Source organism: Rhinatrema bivittatum, chromosome 10 (genome assembly GCF_901001135.1).
Source record: "Rhinatrema bivittatum chromosome 10, aRhiBiv1.1, whole genome shotgun sequence".
In the NCBI taxonomy this organism is placed as follows: Eukaryota; Metazoa; Chordata; class Amphibia; order Gymnophiona; family Rhinatrematidae; genus Rhinatrema; species Rhinatrema bivittatum.
In genome coordinates this window covers 123,267,748-123,284,269 of record NC_042624.1, presented here as the reverse complement: position 1 = coordinate 123,284,269, position 16,522 = coordinate 123,267,748, and the positions used below count along the sequence as shown (strand labels likewise).

Sequence of the window (16,522 nt, the reverse complement as noted above, 5' to 3'; positions counted from 1 at the left end):
TGCGGGGTGTGTTTGCGCGTGCCGGGGGGCGGGACCAGGCAGGTGTGGGGTGTGTTTGCGCGCGCCGGGGGGCGGGACCAGGCCGGTGTAGTGGTGCGTGCGTGCGTGCGTGCGCTGGGGGCGGGATGAAGCAGGTCTGGCGTGGTGCGTGCGTGTGCTTGGGGGAAGCGGGATGAGGCCGGTGAGGAGTGGATATGTGCGCGCGCCGGGGGCGGGGCCAGGCCGTTGTGGGCTGTATTTGCGCGCGCAGGGGGCGGGACGAGGCCGGTCTGGCGTGGTGCGCTCGCAGTCAGTGAGGGAGCGAGAGTCGAGGCTTCCTTCCGTCGGCCATGGCGGAGAGTGAGGGAGCGCTGCTGCCCTTGCCTGCCAAGCACTTCTGTTCCCGAACCTGCTCTGCGCACTTGTCTGCCGCCGCCGTTCCCCCCCGACACCAACTCCCCGAGTCGCTGCTGGATTGCGCGGCCAAGGCGGTGGCGGAGACGTGGGCCTTCGAGCGGGTGGAGGAGCGCTTCTCGCGCATCCCGGAGCCCGTGCAGCGCCGCATCGTCTACTGGTCCTTCCCCCGCAACGAGCGCGAGATCTGCATGTACTCTTCCTTCCAAGGCCGCGGCGAGCAGCCGGTGGCGGGGGCCGGGGACGGGCTGCCCTTCCGCCGGGGCATCCGACTGATGGAGAGCGGCTGCGTGGAGAGCGTCCTGCAAGTGGGTGAGTGAGTGATGGGACCTGCCACCCCTGACCTCCTCCGGGGGAAGACACGGGGGTGGGAGGCAGGGGAAACCATAGGCGGCAGGAGACCTGCCCTCCATCCCTCCCCGGGGGAAGACACGGGGGTGGGAGGCAGGGGAATCATAGGCGGCAGGAGACCTGCCCTCCATCCCTCCCCGGGGGAAAACACGGGGGTGGGAGGCAGGGGAATCATAGGCGGCAAGAGACCTGCCCTCCGTCCCTCCCCGGGGGAAAACACGGGGGTGGGAGGCAGGGGAATCATAGGCGGCAAGAGACCTGCCCTCCATCCCTCCCCGGGGGAAGACACGGGGGTGGGAGGCAGGGGAATCATAGGCGGCAAGAGACCTGCCCTCCGTCCCTCCCCGGGGGAAAACACGGGGGTGGGAGGCAGGGGAATCATAGGCGGCAGGAGACCTGCCCTCCATCCCTCCCCGGGGGAAAACACGGGGGTGGGAGGCAGGGGAATCATAGGCGGCAAGAGACCTGCCCTCCATCCCTCCCCGGGGGAAACACGGGGGTGGGAGGCAGGGGAATCATAGGCGGCAAGAGACCTGCCCTCCATCCCTCCCCGGGGGAAACACGGGGGTGGGAGGCAGGGGAATCATAGGCGGCAGGAGACCTGCCCTCCGTCCCTCCCCGGGGGAAAACACGGGGGTGGGAGGCAGGGGAATCATAGGCGGCAGGAGACCTGCCCTCCGTCCCTCCCCGGGGGAAACACGGGGGTGGGAGGCAGGGGAATCATAGGCGGCAGGAGACCTGCCCTCCGTCCCTCCCCGGGGGAAACACGGGGGTGGGAGGCAGGGGAATCATAGGCGGCAGGAGACCTGCCCTCCATCCCTCCCCGGGGGAAAACACGGGGGTGGGAGGCAGGGGAATCATAGGCGGCAAGAGACCTGCCCTCCATCCCTCCCCGGGGGAAACACGGGGGTGGGAGGCAGGGGAATCATAGGCGGCAAGAGACCTGCCCTCCATCTCTCCCCGGAGAAAAACACGGGGGTGGGAGGCAGGGGAATCATAGGCGGCAAGAGACCTGCCCTCCGTCCCTCCCCGGGGGAAAACACGGGGGTGGGAGGCAGGGGAATCATAGGCGGCAAGAGACCTGCCCTCCGTCCCTCCCCGGGGGAAGACACGGGGGTGGGAGGCAGGGGAATCATAGGCGGCAGGAGACCTGCCCTCCGTCCCTCCCCGGGGGAAAACACGGGGGTGGGAGGCAGGGGAATCATAGGCGGCAAGAGACCTGCCCTCCGTCCCTCCCCGGGGGAAAACACGGGGGTGGGAGGCAGGGGAATCATAGGCGGCAGGAGACCTGCCCTCCGTCCCTCCCCGGGGGAAGACACGGGGGTGGGAGGCAGGGGAATCATAGGCGGCAAGAGACCTGCCCTCCGTCCCTCCCCGGGGGAAACACGGGGGTGGGAGGCAGGGGAATCATAGGCGGCAGGAGACCTGCCCTCCGTCCCTCCCCGGGGGAAAACACGGAGGTGGGAGGCAGGGGAATCATAGGCGGCAGGAGACCTGCCCTCCGTTCCTCCCCGGGGGAAAACACGGGGGTGGGAGGCAGGGGAATCATAGGCGGCAAGAGACCTGCCCTCCGTCCCTCCCCGGGGGAAAACACGGGGGTGGGAGGCAGGGGAATCATAGGCGGCAAGAGACCTGCCCTCCGTCCCTCCCCGGGGGAAAACACGGGGGTGGGAGGCAGGGGAATCATAGGCGGCAAGAGACTTGCCCTCCGTCCCTCCCCGGGGGAAAACACGGGGGTGGGAGGCAGGGGAATCATAGGCGGCAAGAGACCTGCCCTCCGTCCCTCCCCGGGGGAAAACACGGGGGTGGGAGGCAGGGGAATCATAGGCGGCAAGAGACCTGCCCTCCGTCCCTCCCCGGGGGAAAACACGGGGGTGGGAGGCAGGGGAATCATAGGCGGCAAGAGACCTGCCCTCCGTCCCTCCCCGGGGGAAAACACGGGGGTGGGAGGCAGGGGAATCATAGGCGGCAAGAGACCTGCCCTCCGTCCCTCCCCGGGGGAAAACACGGGGGTGGGAGGCCGGGGAATCATAGGCGGCAGGAGACCTGCCCTCCGTCCCTCCCCGGGGGAAAACACGGGGGTGGGAGGCAGGGGAATCATAGGCGGCAGGAGACCTGCCCTCCGTCCCTCCCCGGGGGAAAACACGGGGGTGGGAGGCAGGGGAATCATAGGCGGCAAGAGACCTGCCCTCCGTCTCTCCCTGGGGGAAAACACGGGGGTGGGAGGCAGGGGACTCATAGGCGGCAAGAGACCTGCCCTCCGTCCCTCCCCGGGGGAAAACACGGGGGTGGGAGGCAGGGGAATCATAGGCGGCAAGAGACCTGCCCTCCGTCCCTCCCCGGGGGGAAAACACGGGGGTGGGAGGCAGGGGAATCATAGGCGGCAAGAGACCTGCCCTCCGTCCCTCCCCGGGGGAAAACACGGGGGTGGGAGGCAGGGGAATCATAGGCGGCAAGAGACCTGCCCTCCGTCCCTCCCCGGGGGAAAACACGGGGGTGGGAGGCAGGGGAATCATAGGCGGCAAGAGACCTGCCCTCCGTCCCTCCCCGGGGGAAAACACGGGGGTGGGAGGCAGGGGAATCATAGGCGGCAAGAGACCTGCCCTCCGTCCCTCCCCGGGGGAAAACACGGGGGTGGGAGGCAGGGGAATCATAGGCGGCAAGAGACCTGCCCTCCATCCCTCCCCGGGAGAAGACACGGGGGTGGGAGGCAGGGGAATCATAGGCGGCAAGAGACCTGCCCTCCATCCCTCCCCGGGGGAAAACATGGGGGTGGGAGGCCGGGGAATCATAGGCGGCAAGAGACCTGCCCTCCATCCCTCCCCGGGGGAAGACACGGGGGTGGGAGGCCGGGGAATCATAGGCGGCAAGAGACCTGCCCTCCATCCCTCCCCGGGGGAAAACACGGGGGTGGGAGGCAGGGGAATCATAGGCGGCAAGAGACCTGCCCTCCATCCCTCCCCGGGGGAAAACACGGGGGTGGGAGGCAGGGGAATCATAGGCGGCAAGAGACCTGCCCTCCATCCCTCCCCGGGGGGAAAACACGGGGGTGGGAGGCAGGGGAATCATAGGCGGCAGGAGACCTGCCCTCCATCCCTCCCCGGGGGAAAACACGGGGGTGGGAGGCAGGGGAATCATAGGCGGCAAGAGACCTGCCCTCCATCCCTCCCCGGGGGAAGACACGGGGGTGGGAGGCAGGGGAATCATAGGCGGCAAGAGACCTGCCCTCCATCCCTCCCCGGGGGAAACACGGGGGTGGGAGGCAGGGGAATCATAGGCGGCAAGAGACCTGCCCTCCATCCCTCCCCGGGGGAAAACACGGGGGTGGGAGGCAGGGGAATCATAGGCGGCAAGAGACCTGCCCTCCGTCCCTCCCCGGGGGAAGACACGGGGGTGGGAGGCAGGGGAATCATAGGCGGCAAGAGACCTGCCCTCCGTCCCTCCCCGGGGGAAAACACGGGGGTGGGAGGCAGGGGAATCATAGGCGGCAGGAGACCTGCCCTCCGTCCCTCCCCGGGGGAAAACACGGGGTGGGAGGCAGGGGAATCATAGGCGGCAGGAGACCTGCCCTCCGTCCCTCCCCGGGGGAAAACACGGGGGTGGGAGGCAGGGGAATCATAGGCGGCAAGAGACCTGCCCTCCGTCCCTCCCCGGGGGAAAACACGGGGGTGGGAGGCAGGGGAATCATAGGCGGCAAGAGACCTGCCCTCCGTCCCTCCCCGGGGGAAAACACGGGGGTGGGAGGCAGGGGAATCATAGGCGGCAAGAGACCTGCCCTCCGTCCCTCCCCGGGGGAAAACACGGGGGTGGGAGGCAGGGGAATCATAGGCGGCAAGAGACCTGCCCTCCGTCCCTCCCCGGGGGAAAACACGGGGGTGGGAGGCAGGGGAATCATAGGCGGCAAGAGACCTGCCCTCCGTCCCTCCCCGGGGGAAGACACGGGGGTGGGAGGCAGGGGAATCATAGGCGGCAAGAGACCTGCCCTCCGTCCCTCCCGGGGGAAGACACGGGGGTGGGAGGCCGGGGAATCATAGGCGGCAAGAGACCTGCCCTCCGTCCCTTCCCGGGGAAGACACGGGGGTGGGAGGCAGGGGAATCATAGGCGGCAAGAGACCTGCCCTCCGTCCCTCCCCGGGGGAAAACACGGGGGTGGGAGGCAGGGGAATCATAGGCGGCAAGAGACCTGCCCTCCGTCCCTCCCCGGGGGAAGACACGGGGGTGGGAGGCAGGGGAATCATAGGCGGCAGGAGACCTGCCCTCCATCCCTCCCCGGGGGAAAACACGGGGGTGGGAGGCAGGGGAATCATAGGCGGCAAGAGACCTGCCCTCCATCCCTCCCCGGGGGAAAACACGGGGGTGGGAGGCAGGGGAATCATAGGCGGCAAGAGACCTGCCCTCCATCCCTCCCCGGGGGAAGACACGGGGGTGGGAGGCAGGGGAATCATAGGCGGCAAGAGACCTGCCCTCCATCCCTCCCCGGGGGAAACACGGGGGTGGGAGGCAGGGGAATCATAGGCGGCAAGAGACCTGCCCTCCATCCCTCCCCGGGGGAAAACACGGGGGTGGGAGGCAGGGGAATCATAGGCGGCAAGAGACCTTCCCTCCCCGGGGGAAAACACGGGGGTGGGAGGCAGGGGAATCATAGGCGGCAAGAGACCTGCCCTCCATCCCTCCCCGGGGGAAAACACGGGGGTGGGAGGCAGGGGAATCATAGGCGGCTGGAGACCTGCCCTCCATCTCTCCCCGGGGGAAACACGGGGGTGGGAGGCAGGGGAATCATAGGCGGCAGGAGACCTGCCCTCCGTCCCTCCCCGGGGGAAACACGGGGGTGGGAGGCAGGGGAATCATAGGCGGCAAGAGACCTGCCCTCCATCCCTCCCCGGAGAAAAACACGGGGGTGGGAGGCAGGGGAATCATAGGCGGCAAGAGACCTGCCCTCCGTCCCTCCCCGGGGGAAGACACGGGGGTGGGAGGCAGGGGAATCATAGGCGGCAAGAGACCTGCCCTCCATCCCTCCCCGGGAGAAGACACGGGGGTGGGAGGCCGGGGAATCATAGGCGGCAAGAGACCTGCCCTCCGTCCCTTCCCGGGGGAAGACACGGGGGTGGGAGGCCGGGGAATCATAGGCGGCAAGAGACCTGCCCTCCGTCCCTTCCCGGGGGAAGACACGGGGGTGGGAGGCAGGGGAATCATAGGCGGCAAGAGACCTGCCCTCCGTCCCTCCCCGGGGGAAAACACGGGGGTGGGAGGCAGGGGAATCATAGGCGGCAAGAGACCTGCCCTCCGTCCCTCCCCGGGGGAAGACACGGGGGTGGGAGGCAGGGGAATCATAGGCGGCAGGAGACCTGCCCTCCACCCCTCCCCGGGGGAAAACACGGGGGTGGGAGGCAGGGGAATCATAGGCGGCAAGAGACCTGCCCTCCATCCCTCCCCGGGGGAAAACACGGGGGTGGGAGGCAGGGGAATCATAGGCGGCAAGAGACCTGCCCTCCGTCCCTCCCCGGGGGAAGACACGGGGGTGGGAGGCAGGGGAATCATAGGCGGCAAGAGACCTGCCCTCCATCCCTCCCCGGGAGAAGACACGGGGGTGGGAGGCCGGGGAATCATAGGCGGCAAGAGACCTGCCCTCCATCCCTCCCCGGGGGAAGACACGGGGGTGGGAGGCCGGGGAATCATAGGCGGCAAGAGACCTGCCCTCCGTCCCTTCCCGGGGGAAGACACGGGGGTGGGAGGCAGGGGAATCATAGGCGGCAAGAGACCTGCCCTCCGTCCCTCCCCGGGGGAAAACACGGGGGTGGGAGGCAGGGGAATCATAGGCGGCAAGAGACCTGCCCTCCGTCCCTCCCCGGGGGAAGACACGGGGGTGGGAGGCAGGGGAATCATAGGCGGCAGGAGACCTGCCCTCCATCCCTCCCCGGGGGAAAACACGGGGGTGGGAGGCAGGGGAATCATAGGCGGCAAGAGACCTGCCCTCCATCCCTCCCCGGGGGAAAACACGGGGGTGGGAGGCAGGGAATCATAGGCGGCAAGAGACCTGCCCTCCATCCCTCCCCGGGGGAAGACACGGGGGTGGGAGGCAGGGGAATCATAGGCGGCAAGAGACCTGCCCTCCATCCCTCCCCGGGGGAAACACGGGGGTGGGAGGCAGGGGAATCATAGGCGGCAAGAGACCTGCCCTCCATCCCTCCCCGGGGGAAAACACGGGGGTGGGAGGCAGGGGAATCATAGGCGGCAAGAGACCTGCCCTCCGTCCCTCCCCGGGGGAAAACACGGGGGTGGGAGGCAGGGGAATCATAGGCGGCTGGAGACCTGCCCTCCATCTCTCCCCGGGGGAAACACGGGGGTGGGAGGCAGGGGAATCATAGGCGGCAGGAGACCTGCCCTCCGTCCCTCCCCGGGGGAAACACGGGGGTGGGAGGCAGGGGAATCATAGGCGGCAAGAGACCTGCCCTCCGTCCCTCCCCGGAGAAAAACACGGGGGTGGGAGGCAGGGGAATCATAGGCGGCAAGAGACCTGCCCTCCGTCCCTCCCCGGGGGAAAACACGGGGGTGGGAGGCCGGGGAATCATAGGCGGCAGGAGACCTGCCCTCCGTCCCTCCTCGGGGGAAAACACGGGGGTGGGAGGCCGGGGAATCATAGGCGGCAGGAGACCTGCCCTCCGTCCCTCCCCGGGGGAAAACACGGGGGTGGGAGGCAGGGGAATCATAGGCGGCAGGAGACCTGCCCTCCGTCCCTCCCCGGGGGAAGACACGGGGGTGGGAGGCAGGGGAATCATAGGCGGCAAGAGACCTGCCCTCCGTCCCTCCCCGGGGGAAGACACGGGGGTGGGAGGCCGGGGAATCATAGGCGGCAAGAGACCTGCCCTCCGTCCCTCCCCGGGGGAAGACACGGGGGTGGGAGGCAGGGGAATCATAGGCGGCAGGAGACCTGCCCTCCATCCCTCCCCGGGGGAAAACACGGTGGGAGGCCGGGGAATCATAGGCGGCAAGAGACCTGCCCTCCATCCCTCCCCGGGGGAAAACACGGGGGTGGGAGGCCGGGGAATCATAGGCGGCAGGAGACCTGCCCTCCATCCCTCCCCGGGGGAAGACACGGGGGTGGGAGGCAGGGGAATCATAGGCGGCAAGAGACCTGCCCTCCATCCCTCCCCGGGGGAAAACACGGGGGTGGGAGGCAGGGGAATCATAGGCGGCAGGAGACCTGCCCTCCGTCCCTCCCCGGGGGAAGACACGGGGGTGGGAGGCAGGGGAATCATAGGCGGCAAGAGACCTGCCCTCCGTCCCTCCCCGGGGGAAGACACGGGGGTGGGAGGCAGGGGAATCATAGGCGGCAGGAGACCTGCCCTCCGTCCCTCCCCTGGGGAAAACACGGGGGTGGGAGGCCGGGGAATCATAGGCGGCAGGAGACCTGCCCTCCATCCCTCCCCGGGGGAAAACACGGTGGGAGGCCGGGGAATCATAGGCGGCAAGAGACCTGCCCTCCATCCCTCCCCGGGGGAAAACACGGGGGTGGGAGGCAGGGGAATCATAGGCGGCAGGAGACCTGCCCTCCATCCCTCCCCGGGGGAAGACACGGGGGTGGGAGGCCGGGGAATCATAGGCGGCAGGAGACCTGCCCTCCATCCCTCCCCGGGGGAAGACACGGGGGTGGGAGGCAGGGGAATCTTAGGCGGCAAGAGTCCTGCCCTCCATCCCTCCCCGGGGGAAAACACGGGGGTGGGAGGCAGGGGAATCATAGGCGGCAAGAGACCTGCCCTCCATCCCTCCCCGGGGGAAGACACGGGGGTGGGAGGCAGGGGAATCATAGGCGGCAGGAGACCTGCCCTCCGTCCCTCCCCGGGGGGAAAACACGGGGGTGGGAGGCAGGGGAATCATAGGCGGCAAGAGACCTGCCCTCCGTCCCTCCCCGGGGGAAACACGGGGGTGGGAGGCAGGGGAATCATAGGCGGCAGGAGACCTGCCCTCCGTCCCTCCCCGGGGGAAAACACGGGGGTGGGAGGCAGGGGAATCATAGGCGGCAAGAGACCTGCCCTCCGTCCCTCCCCGGGGAAAACACGGGGGTGGGAGGCAGGGGAATCATAGGCGGCAAGAGACCTGCCCTCCGTCCCTCCCCGGGGGAAAACACGGGGGTGGGAGGCAGGGGAATCATAGGCGGCAAAAGACCTGCCCTCCATCCCTCCCCGGAGAAAAACACGGGGGTGGGAGGCAGGGGAATCATAGGCGGCAAGAGACCTGCCCTCCATCCCTCCCCGGGGGAAGACACGGGGGTGGGAGGCAGGGGAATCATAGGCGGCAAGAGACCTGCCCTCCGTCCCTCCCCGGGGGAAACACGGGGGTGGGAGGCAGGGGAATCATAGGCGGCAGGAGACCTGCCCTCCGTCCCTCCCCGGGGGAAGACACGGGGGTGGGAGGCAGGGGAATCATAGGCGGCAAGAGACCTGCCCTCCGTCCCTCCCCGGGGGAAACACGGGGGTGGGAGGCAGGGGAATCATAGGCGGCAAGAGACCTGCCCTCCGTCCCTCCCCGGGGGAAACACGGGGGTGGGAGGCAGGGGAATCATAGGCGGCAGGAGACCTGCCCTCCGTCCCTCCCCGGGGGAAAACACGGGGGTGGGAGGCAGGGGAATCATAGGCGGCAAGAGACCTGCCCTCCATCCCTCCCTGGAGAAAAACACGGGGGTGGGTGGGATGAGATCTGCCCCCTTCCTGAAAGCATTGGAGGGAGAGAGAGCTTCCACTCCCTCTGCGGGGTGGGGGAGACCTTGTTACCTATTCCCCTTTGGAGGAATACATGACAGGGAGGCAACCTGTCTGCCACTTACCCACTAGGGAAAATATAGGGGAGGGAGCTGTCCACCCACTCCAGGGTAAGTGGGGAAGATTGGGGGGGGGGGGGGGGGGGTGTAGACATTCCGGGGTGAAGGCACTCAGCTATACTTCGGTATATAAAAGAATATAAATAAATTCCCACCCAGGCAAAATGCAGGTGGGGGACCGTACAGGACTGCCTGCCCACGCCAAGGAAAACAGGAGGGAGGGAGGGGGGGGGGCGGTTGCATATGTACAGACTTGGAGGGAGACCATCTACCCAGCTCCTGAGAACTAAAAATAGAGGGAAAGCTGCCATTATCTCCATATAAAAACTTGCTCTACTTTGTGGGATCTGCCGAGTACTTGTCATCCGGACTGGCCATGTCAGCAGGATGTTGGGCCCCATTCAGCTCAGTCTGATCCAGCATGGCATTTCTTATGCTCTTGTCAGGTTGGCTGGGGTTGGGAGGAGGCCTGCCATCCCTGCAAAAACTTTGGGGTAAGACCTGCCTCCAGTCGCCTGGCAAACACACAGGGATAGTGCTATAGAAATGTTAAGCTACTGGTGACTGGAGGCAGCACTTATCCCAGAGCTGTTACAAGGATGGCAGGCCTCTCCCCAACCCCAGCCAACCTTACAACATCATAAGAAATGGCTATTGTAGCCCAATAAATACAAAAAAAATGGGGGCATGTGGTATTCTGTCCCCACCACCACATCTTGAGAGCTAAGAACTGTGGGAAGGTTGTGGAGGAGACCTCACCAAAAAAAATAAAATAAAAAAATTAGTTGGAGACACCACCTGCCTTCTCCTTGATAAATGTAAAACATTCTGGGACATCTTCAATCAGCCTCCACCTCAGACAAACCCTCCTCTTTCAAAAAGAGACCAGGGAAGACCCCCTTCCATCTATTTTTATTCTCTGAGTAGTTCTTCCCCAAATCCCAGGCAGAGAGTTCTTTATATACCCGTCCTTCTGCCTGCAGTATAACAGAAGGAGATGCCCAGACATAGCCGGGGAGCAAAATAGAGATTGGCCTGATCCTTTCCCTAGACCCATTTACCAACAGCCAGATGCAAATGTAGGTCTTTAATGGTTTAATCCTTTGAAGGGCTTTTTGTTTTGCTTTCTTTTCAAATATGTACTATGTTCTTGCTAAAATGTACAAGAGCAGTGAGAGGCTTGCCTATAACAGAATTTATTTTCTGTATAATCACAAATATTTAACAGAACATTGGAGAGATGTGTGTGTTTAAATTTCATCATCACTTGTCAAACAAATCTCCTACCCCTTCCCCTTTCTCTTGGCTGGGAATCTAGCAGGAATTCTATGGGTTTGTGGTGCATGTGTGACTAAATATAATAGATATTGGGTATATTTTGAAAACAAAACAAAAAAAAAATCCCTGTAAAAGAGAGAGAATTGTGCACAATATATGTAATGTGTGATATTCTGCTTTTAGTATGAAATTCTGATTTTCTAAACATCAGAATCTAAATTGTTTTAATTTAAAGGTGAAGTGCTTTGAAGTGTTTGCTTTAGATTGCCAGATGTTCATAAATAGCTGAAATTGAACATATACATTTTCTGATGTCAAGTTTGTATTGTTCAACCTCACATCTGTTTGTGGAGGGAACTCTACACAATACATGGAATTTATTTTGCTGCTTTTATGTTGCCTTTTTTTTTTTTTCTCAGCTGCCAAATAGAAAATGAAAATCATGTCATAGTTTTGATGTAGAGTGAATGGATATATATTTTTTTTTGCTGGCTTTCTTGTGGTACTGGATGGGAAACATATTTTGTTTGTGATGGAGAAGCTGGCATTTACATGTGGTGCTAGTTTTTTTGTACAGAGAAGCAAATTGTAGTGTTTTCCATAAATTAATCTGCTTCTAGTTGCTGTTGAAAATGTTAAAATGTTTTCTTATTAAAATAATAGTGCAATTTGTTTTGCAAATGTGAATTGTAAATTTTGTTTTATGCCAGAGACAGTGTAAATGGATTTAAGGAAAGGTTTTTTTTTTTTTTTGTTGATGTTTAAATGCAAAAAGAATGAGTTTGTGTGTAGTTGCTATTTACTGCATAAAAGAAATTGCCTTTACATTATTTTAGAGTGGCTTTAGCAGTGGCATTTTTGTCACATCTCTTTTGTTTAGAAATCAGAGTGATTTATTTGGAAATGTTTTGTTACAGGTGAAATCTGTGTAAGGTGATGTATTAGTATTCTTCACAAGTCATGACAGACTTGATTCCACCTTAGTCTAACAGTTGCTTTCAGTAATTCTGAATCAAACAGGAGTTCATTTTAATTTGTGGATCTGTAAATGTTTTGGGTTTTTTTGCCTGGTAGTTCCTCCTTTCTCATTTTTTTTTCTTCCAGCTCAATTGGAGCCACTGCTGGGATTCTGGACTTATGAACCTTTACTTGCAATACCCAGAGATTTTCCCCTTGTTAATAGACTCCATCCCACTGTACCTAATCTATTCATTGAAATCCTCTATTAGCTGTCCATCCATGTCACCTTTACCCATGACCTTCTAACCCATGAGCTGTAAATGCTACCGCCACAGCAACCCTAGCAATCTGGGAAATGAACCAGGGGGCCTTCAGCTGGCCATTGGGCAAGAGCCTGGTAAATATAATTTTTAAAGCAGTGCGGCTGCTGTTAGTCTACTCAAATGCACAGAAAGAAAGATTAACGAAAATAAAGTGGTACCTTTTGTGGACTAATTTAACACATACTGGGGTAGATTTTAAAAGGTTGCGCGTGGGCATACATGTACGCAGGCTACCCGGCGTGCGCATATGTACACCCAGTTTTATAACTTGCATGCACAAGTTATAAAATCCAGGGTCGGCACGCGCAAGGGGTTGCACAATTGTGCACCTTGTGCTTGCCGAGCCGCTCTGCCTTCCCCCATTTCCTCCCAGGCCGCTCCGAAATCGGAATGGCTTGGAAGGGAACTTCCCTTCTCCCTAACCTTTCCTCCCCCTAGCCCTACTCTAACACCCCTCCCCCCACCTCTTATCTTTTGCGCCTGCCTCCGGGCAGGCGATCCTCCAACACAGTGGCAATGGCTGCTCTGTCGGAGGCCTCTGGCCTCACCACCTCCCCGCTCCGGGACTTTCACGCGTTGCTGGGCCTTTTTAAAATAGACCCTGCACACGTTAAGATGGGTTAACCTTTTTAAAATCGGCCCATTTTGACTAGGTTTGAAGAGAGAATACTCTCTGTTTCGGGTCAGAATGAAATGAGCAAAAGATAACATTACCAGGAAAAATAAACTGAATCATAGAAAGCCTTCCCATGATGATAAAGGGGAGGGATTTGAAGGGTGATCAGAAGGTGACGGGCAGTGAACCTTTATGGGTTATAATGAGAAGATTCAAAATCCTAGGTTATTTATTTTGCAATTTTTTCCTTTCTCTTACCCTTTTAATATATTACTTTGGCAGCACCTGTTAGCTGAATGATTTCTTTTTTTGTCAGTTCCAAGTGTCTAATCATTTTAACTTCAAAAGTCTTGCATTCCTGGATTGTTAAATTTTCCTTTAATTATCCTGGTTATTGATGCAGTGGTTTGGTTCTCAAAACTGCTCCTGTAAGGAGGTGGCAATGTAGTAATAATGGGAGATTTCAATAATTCCAGTATTGACTGGGTAAATGTAACTTCAGGACATGCTAGAGACGCAGAGAAGATGCTTGACCACATCAGTTGGAAATACCTCTTTGCAGTCTTAGAGAAGGTGGGCATACAGGGCGCTTTTCCTAAAATGATTGTTGTATTCTGATTCAAAAGTGGTTCTCTTAATTAATGGGGGATGGGTGGAAGAATTTGGTTTACACTGTGGCAGATTCAAACCTTGGATGAAATTCATGGGGTAGTTATGGGGCATTCTGAATTTAAAAAAGCTGCTTTTGCAGATCCCATTAGATCCCTGTTCTGTTTTTGGTTTGTTTTCATTCATTTGAAAAGTGATGTCCCCAATAGAGTAAGTGAATAAGATATAGCATCCTCCATTGTTTTTGAAGTGAGAAATTGACACCTAAGGAATTCTTGGATTAGAACGTACAATAGGGTACAGATACGATAACAAGCAGAACTCTATCTAGTACAAGCTTTTTTTTTTAAGGGTTGGGTTCGTCCCCTGAAGAAGATGGCATACGGTCGTCGAAACTAGGGTCCTAGTTGGGATGTGGGTAGTTGTAAATATAAATTGTACTTGTGGTAATGTAATTGTGTAAAAATTGCTTGAAATAAAATGTGAACATATATAAAAATATGGTTGGGGCATCCTTTTATATTTGCTTTGTCTATTACATTGATGCCAATATTTTTGGTACCTTCAGTGTCATAGAACTGTAGTGAACTCAGCTATATATCATTAGTAGGCAAATGCCTTACTAAACAACCAAGTTTTATTCATCTTTCAAAATGCCAGGTAATCCCTGTCGGCCTCCTCCCTTTAGTTCTGAGTTCGAGTGTAGGTCAGGCTTAGATTGTGTTCTTTTTCTGTTTCTTTGCTAGATGCTAATTCCTTTTCTTTCCTTTTGCTCACTCAGGCTTCCATCTAAGTGGTACAGTGACAGAGCCCGCCGCCCCTTCTAAGCCAGAGATAACATACAAAGTTGCTATTAGCTTTGATCGCTGCAAAATTACCTATGTCACATGTGGCTGTGGGAACAAGGACATTTTTTACTGTGCTCATGTGGTAGCCCTCTCACTGTACAGGATCCGTAAGCCAGACCAGGTCAAGTTGCGGCTTCCCATCTCGGAGACCCTCTTTCAGATGAACCGGGACCAGCTGCAGAAGTTTGTTCAGTATTTGATCACAGCACATCACACGGAGGTTCTACCCACAGCACAAAAACTTGCCGATGACATCCTGTCCTCCAACTCTGAAATCAACCAAGTGCACGGTAACGCTCATCTTCCATTACATGTTTGCTGATAATGTGGTTCATTTGACTACACTAGTCATGTTTGAGGGCATGTATTAGTACTTTGTAATCTTACTCACAGTGCATATAGCTGTATGTCAAAAGGGATGGACTAAGTTACTCTTTATTTTACCCTTTAGTATATCTGGAGATATTCTGATATTCCAAGAAATACATGCAATGGGAGGGGGGAGGGAGTCGGACTGACTCCACCCACCTGTCCTGACATGCAGCTATTGGGTCACACTAACCATTGCACTGTATAATGTTTCAAAAGTAGTAACCCGTATCATACAAACCATTTGGTTTTACTTTCTGAGATGTTACAATTTAAAAAAAAAAAGTTTTTTTCCTTTTTATTTATTTTTATTTTATTTAAGTGTCTGTATACCACTTTTACAATTGAAAATTAATCAAAACAGTTCACAATGTTAAAACATATATAATCTGTGTAAAATAATAAGCATATAACATAGGGGTAAAATAACACAAAAACACAAACTCTGTTACAAAATAGAGAAACGTGCCAGTAGGTAAGGAAGTCAGGATGGGAGACACAGTAATACTTAAGAATCAGTACTAGTAGGGGAATTAAAAGCTTTCTGAAATAAATGTGTTTTTAATGATGTCTTAAATTGTTGTTTAGATGGTATAAGACGGAGAAAGTCTGGCAGTGAATTCCACAGGATAGGGCCCGCTCCAGAGAAGGCTCTATTACACATTATATGTAATTTGGCAAGTCTGACAGATGGTATATCCAAGAGTAATTCCTTAGTATATCCTTAGCAGACAAGTTTTGAATAGTGGCACAAATTACATCACATGGAATGGTGTTGTTGGTTTATACTGTGCAAGTAAGGGTATTTATGCTATTCTGAACATATCTGCTATAATGGGTATTATTTATTTATTTATTTATTTCAAATTTTTATATACCGGCATTCGAGACAGCAGTCACATCATGCTGGTTCACATAAAACAGGGGTGCATAGTAAACATAACTATAACAAAGGTGCTGAAAAGGCAGTTACATATAACAGGGTGATAAGAACTTGGATGAGAAGGAAGAGAAAGGATAGGTTATTAATTTACATATGTAAAACAATAGAATGGATAACCAAGTTGTAGTTGGAGATTAGTTGTCTATGTTGGCGTCCGGGAAGGCTTGTAAGAATATCCAGGTCTTTAGTCTTTTTTATTATAGGGGAGATGTTTAAAGAAGTAAAAAAGTTTCTTCTCTGAAGGCAAGCAGATTCACCAAGTCACTCAAGTGGGTCATGTGACCACATGGCACCAAGCAGACAACTCTCCAGAGCTTTCAGCATTTTCTTGAGACCCCGGGGGGATGTGATGAGACAGTGTGGCGGGAGCTTTCATGGCGATGCCAATGACATTCCGCTATATGTAGGTCTCTTAGAAGCAGGCTCCAAGGGCCCAGGAGAAAATATTAATTCCTTAATAGCGGTTGTCATATAATCTTGTAAAGTTGTTACAGTCCCTAGTTGAGACCTTTTGAGATTAGTGTATCTATCTGGGAGTCCAAATCCATCAATTTATTTGAAACCCCTGATGAAAATATGCATAGATCATTTATAGTTCTTGTTAATGAATTGTCAACCCTGCTCACTATCCTCCAATTGTTAAGAGTAATATCTTCTGGTTCTGAAATTACAGCATTCTCAGTTCTTGATCCAACAGGAATAAGAGTAACACAGGTTCTGGGACTGAAACATAAGACTGAAAGTTCCTTAAAGCTGACTCCATATGACTCTTACTTGCCTTCTAATAAAACAGGGGAAGGTGTTCTCACAGTTTCAAGAGGAACTGCTGGCCTGATTCCAAATCCAATAGTAACAGCAGGCGAATCCATATCACCTACTGAAGTCAACGCCTCAATTCCCTGACTAAGAGAAGGCACTGGTGGCAACAGATAATTGGACTTGAGTGCTGAGGAAGTGGACATCTTAACTTTCTCTGCAGTATTGAGTAGGACCTGGCCATATTTATTTATTTATCGA

The 16,522-nt window shown here is 56.4% G+C and overlaps 1 protein-coding gene across 1 annotated transcript in view; it reads left to right on the top strand.

Annotated features, from left to right (window-relative positions):
- The first annotated feature begins 219 nt into the window (after positions 1–219).
- The window catches only part of ZSWIM5 (zinc finger SWIM-type containing 5), a 200,297-nt gene continuing 183,994 nt past the window's right edge, over positions 220–16,522 (top strand). The window contains exons 1-2 of the mRNA XM_029618845.1: positions 220–705; positions 14,127–14,483. Of these exons, the coding sequence (XP_029474705.1) occupies positions 330–705; positions 14,127–14,483 (733 nt within the window). The 5' untranslated portion in view covers positions 220–329. The remainder of the gene's footprint in view (positions 706–14,126; positions 14,484–16,522) is intronic.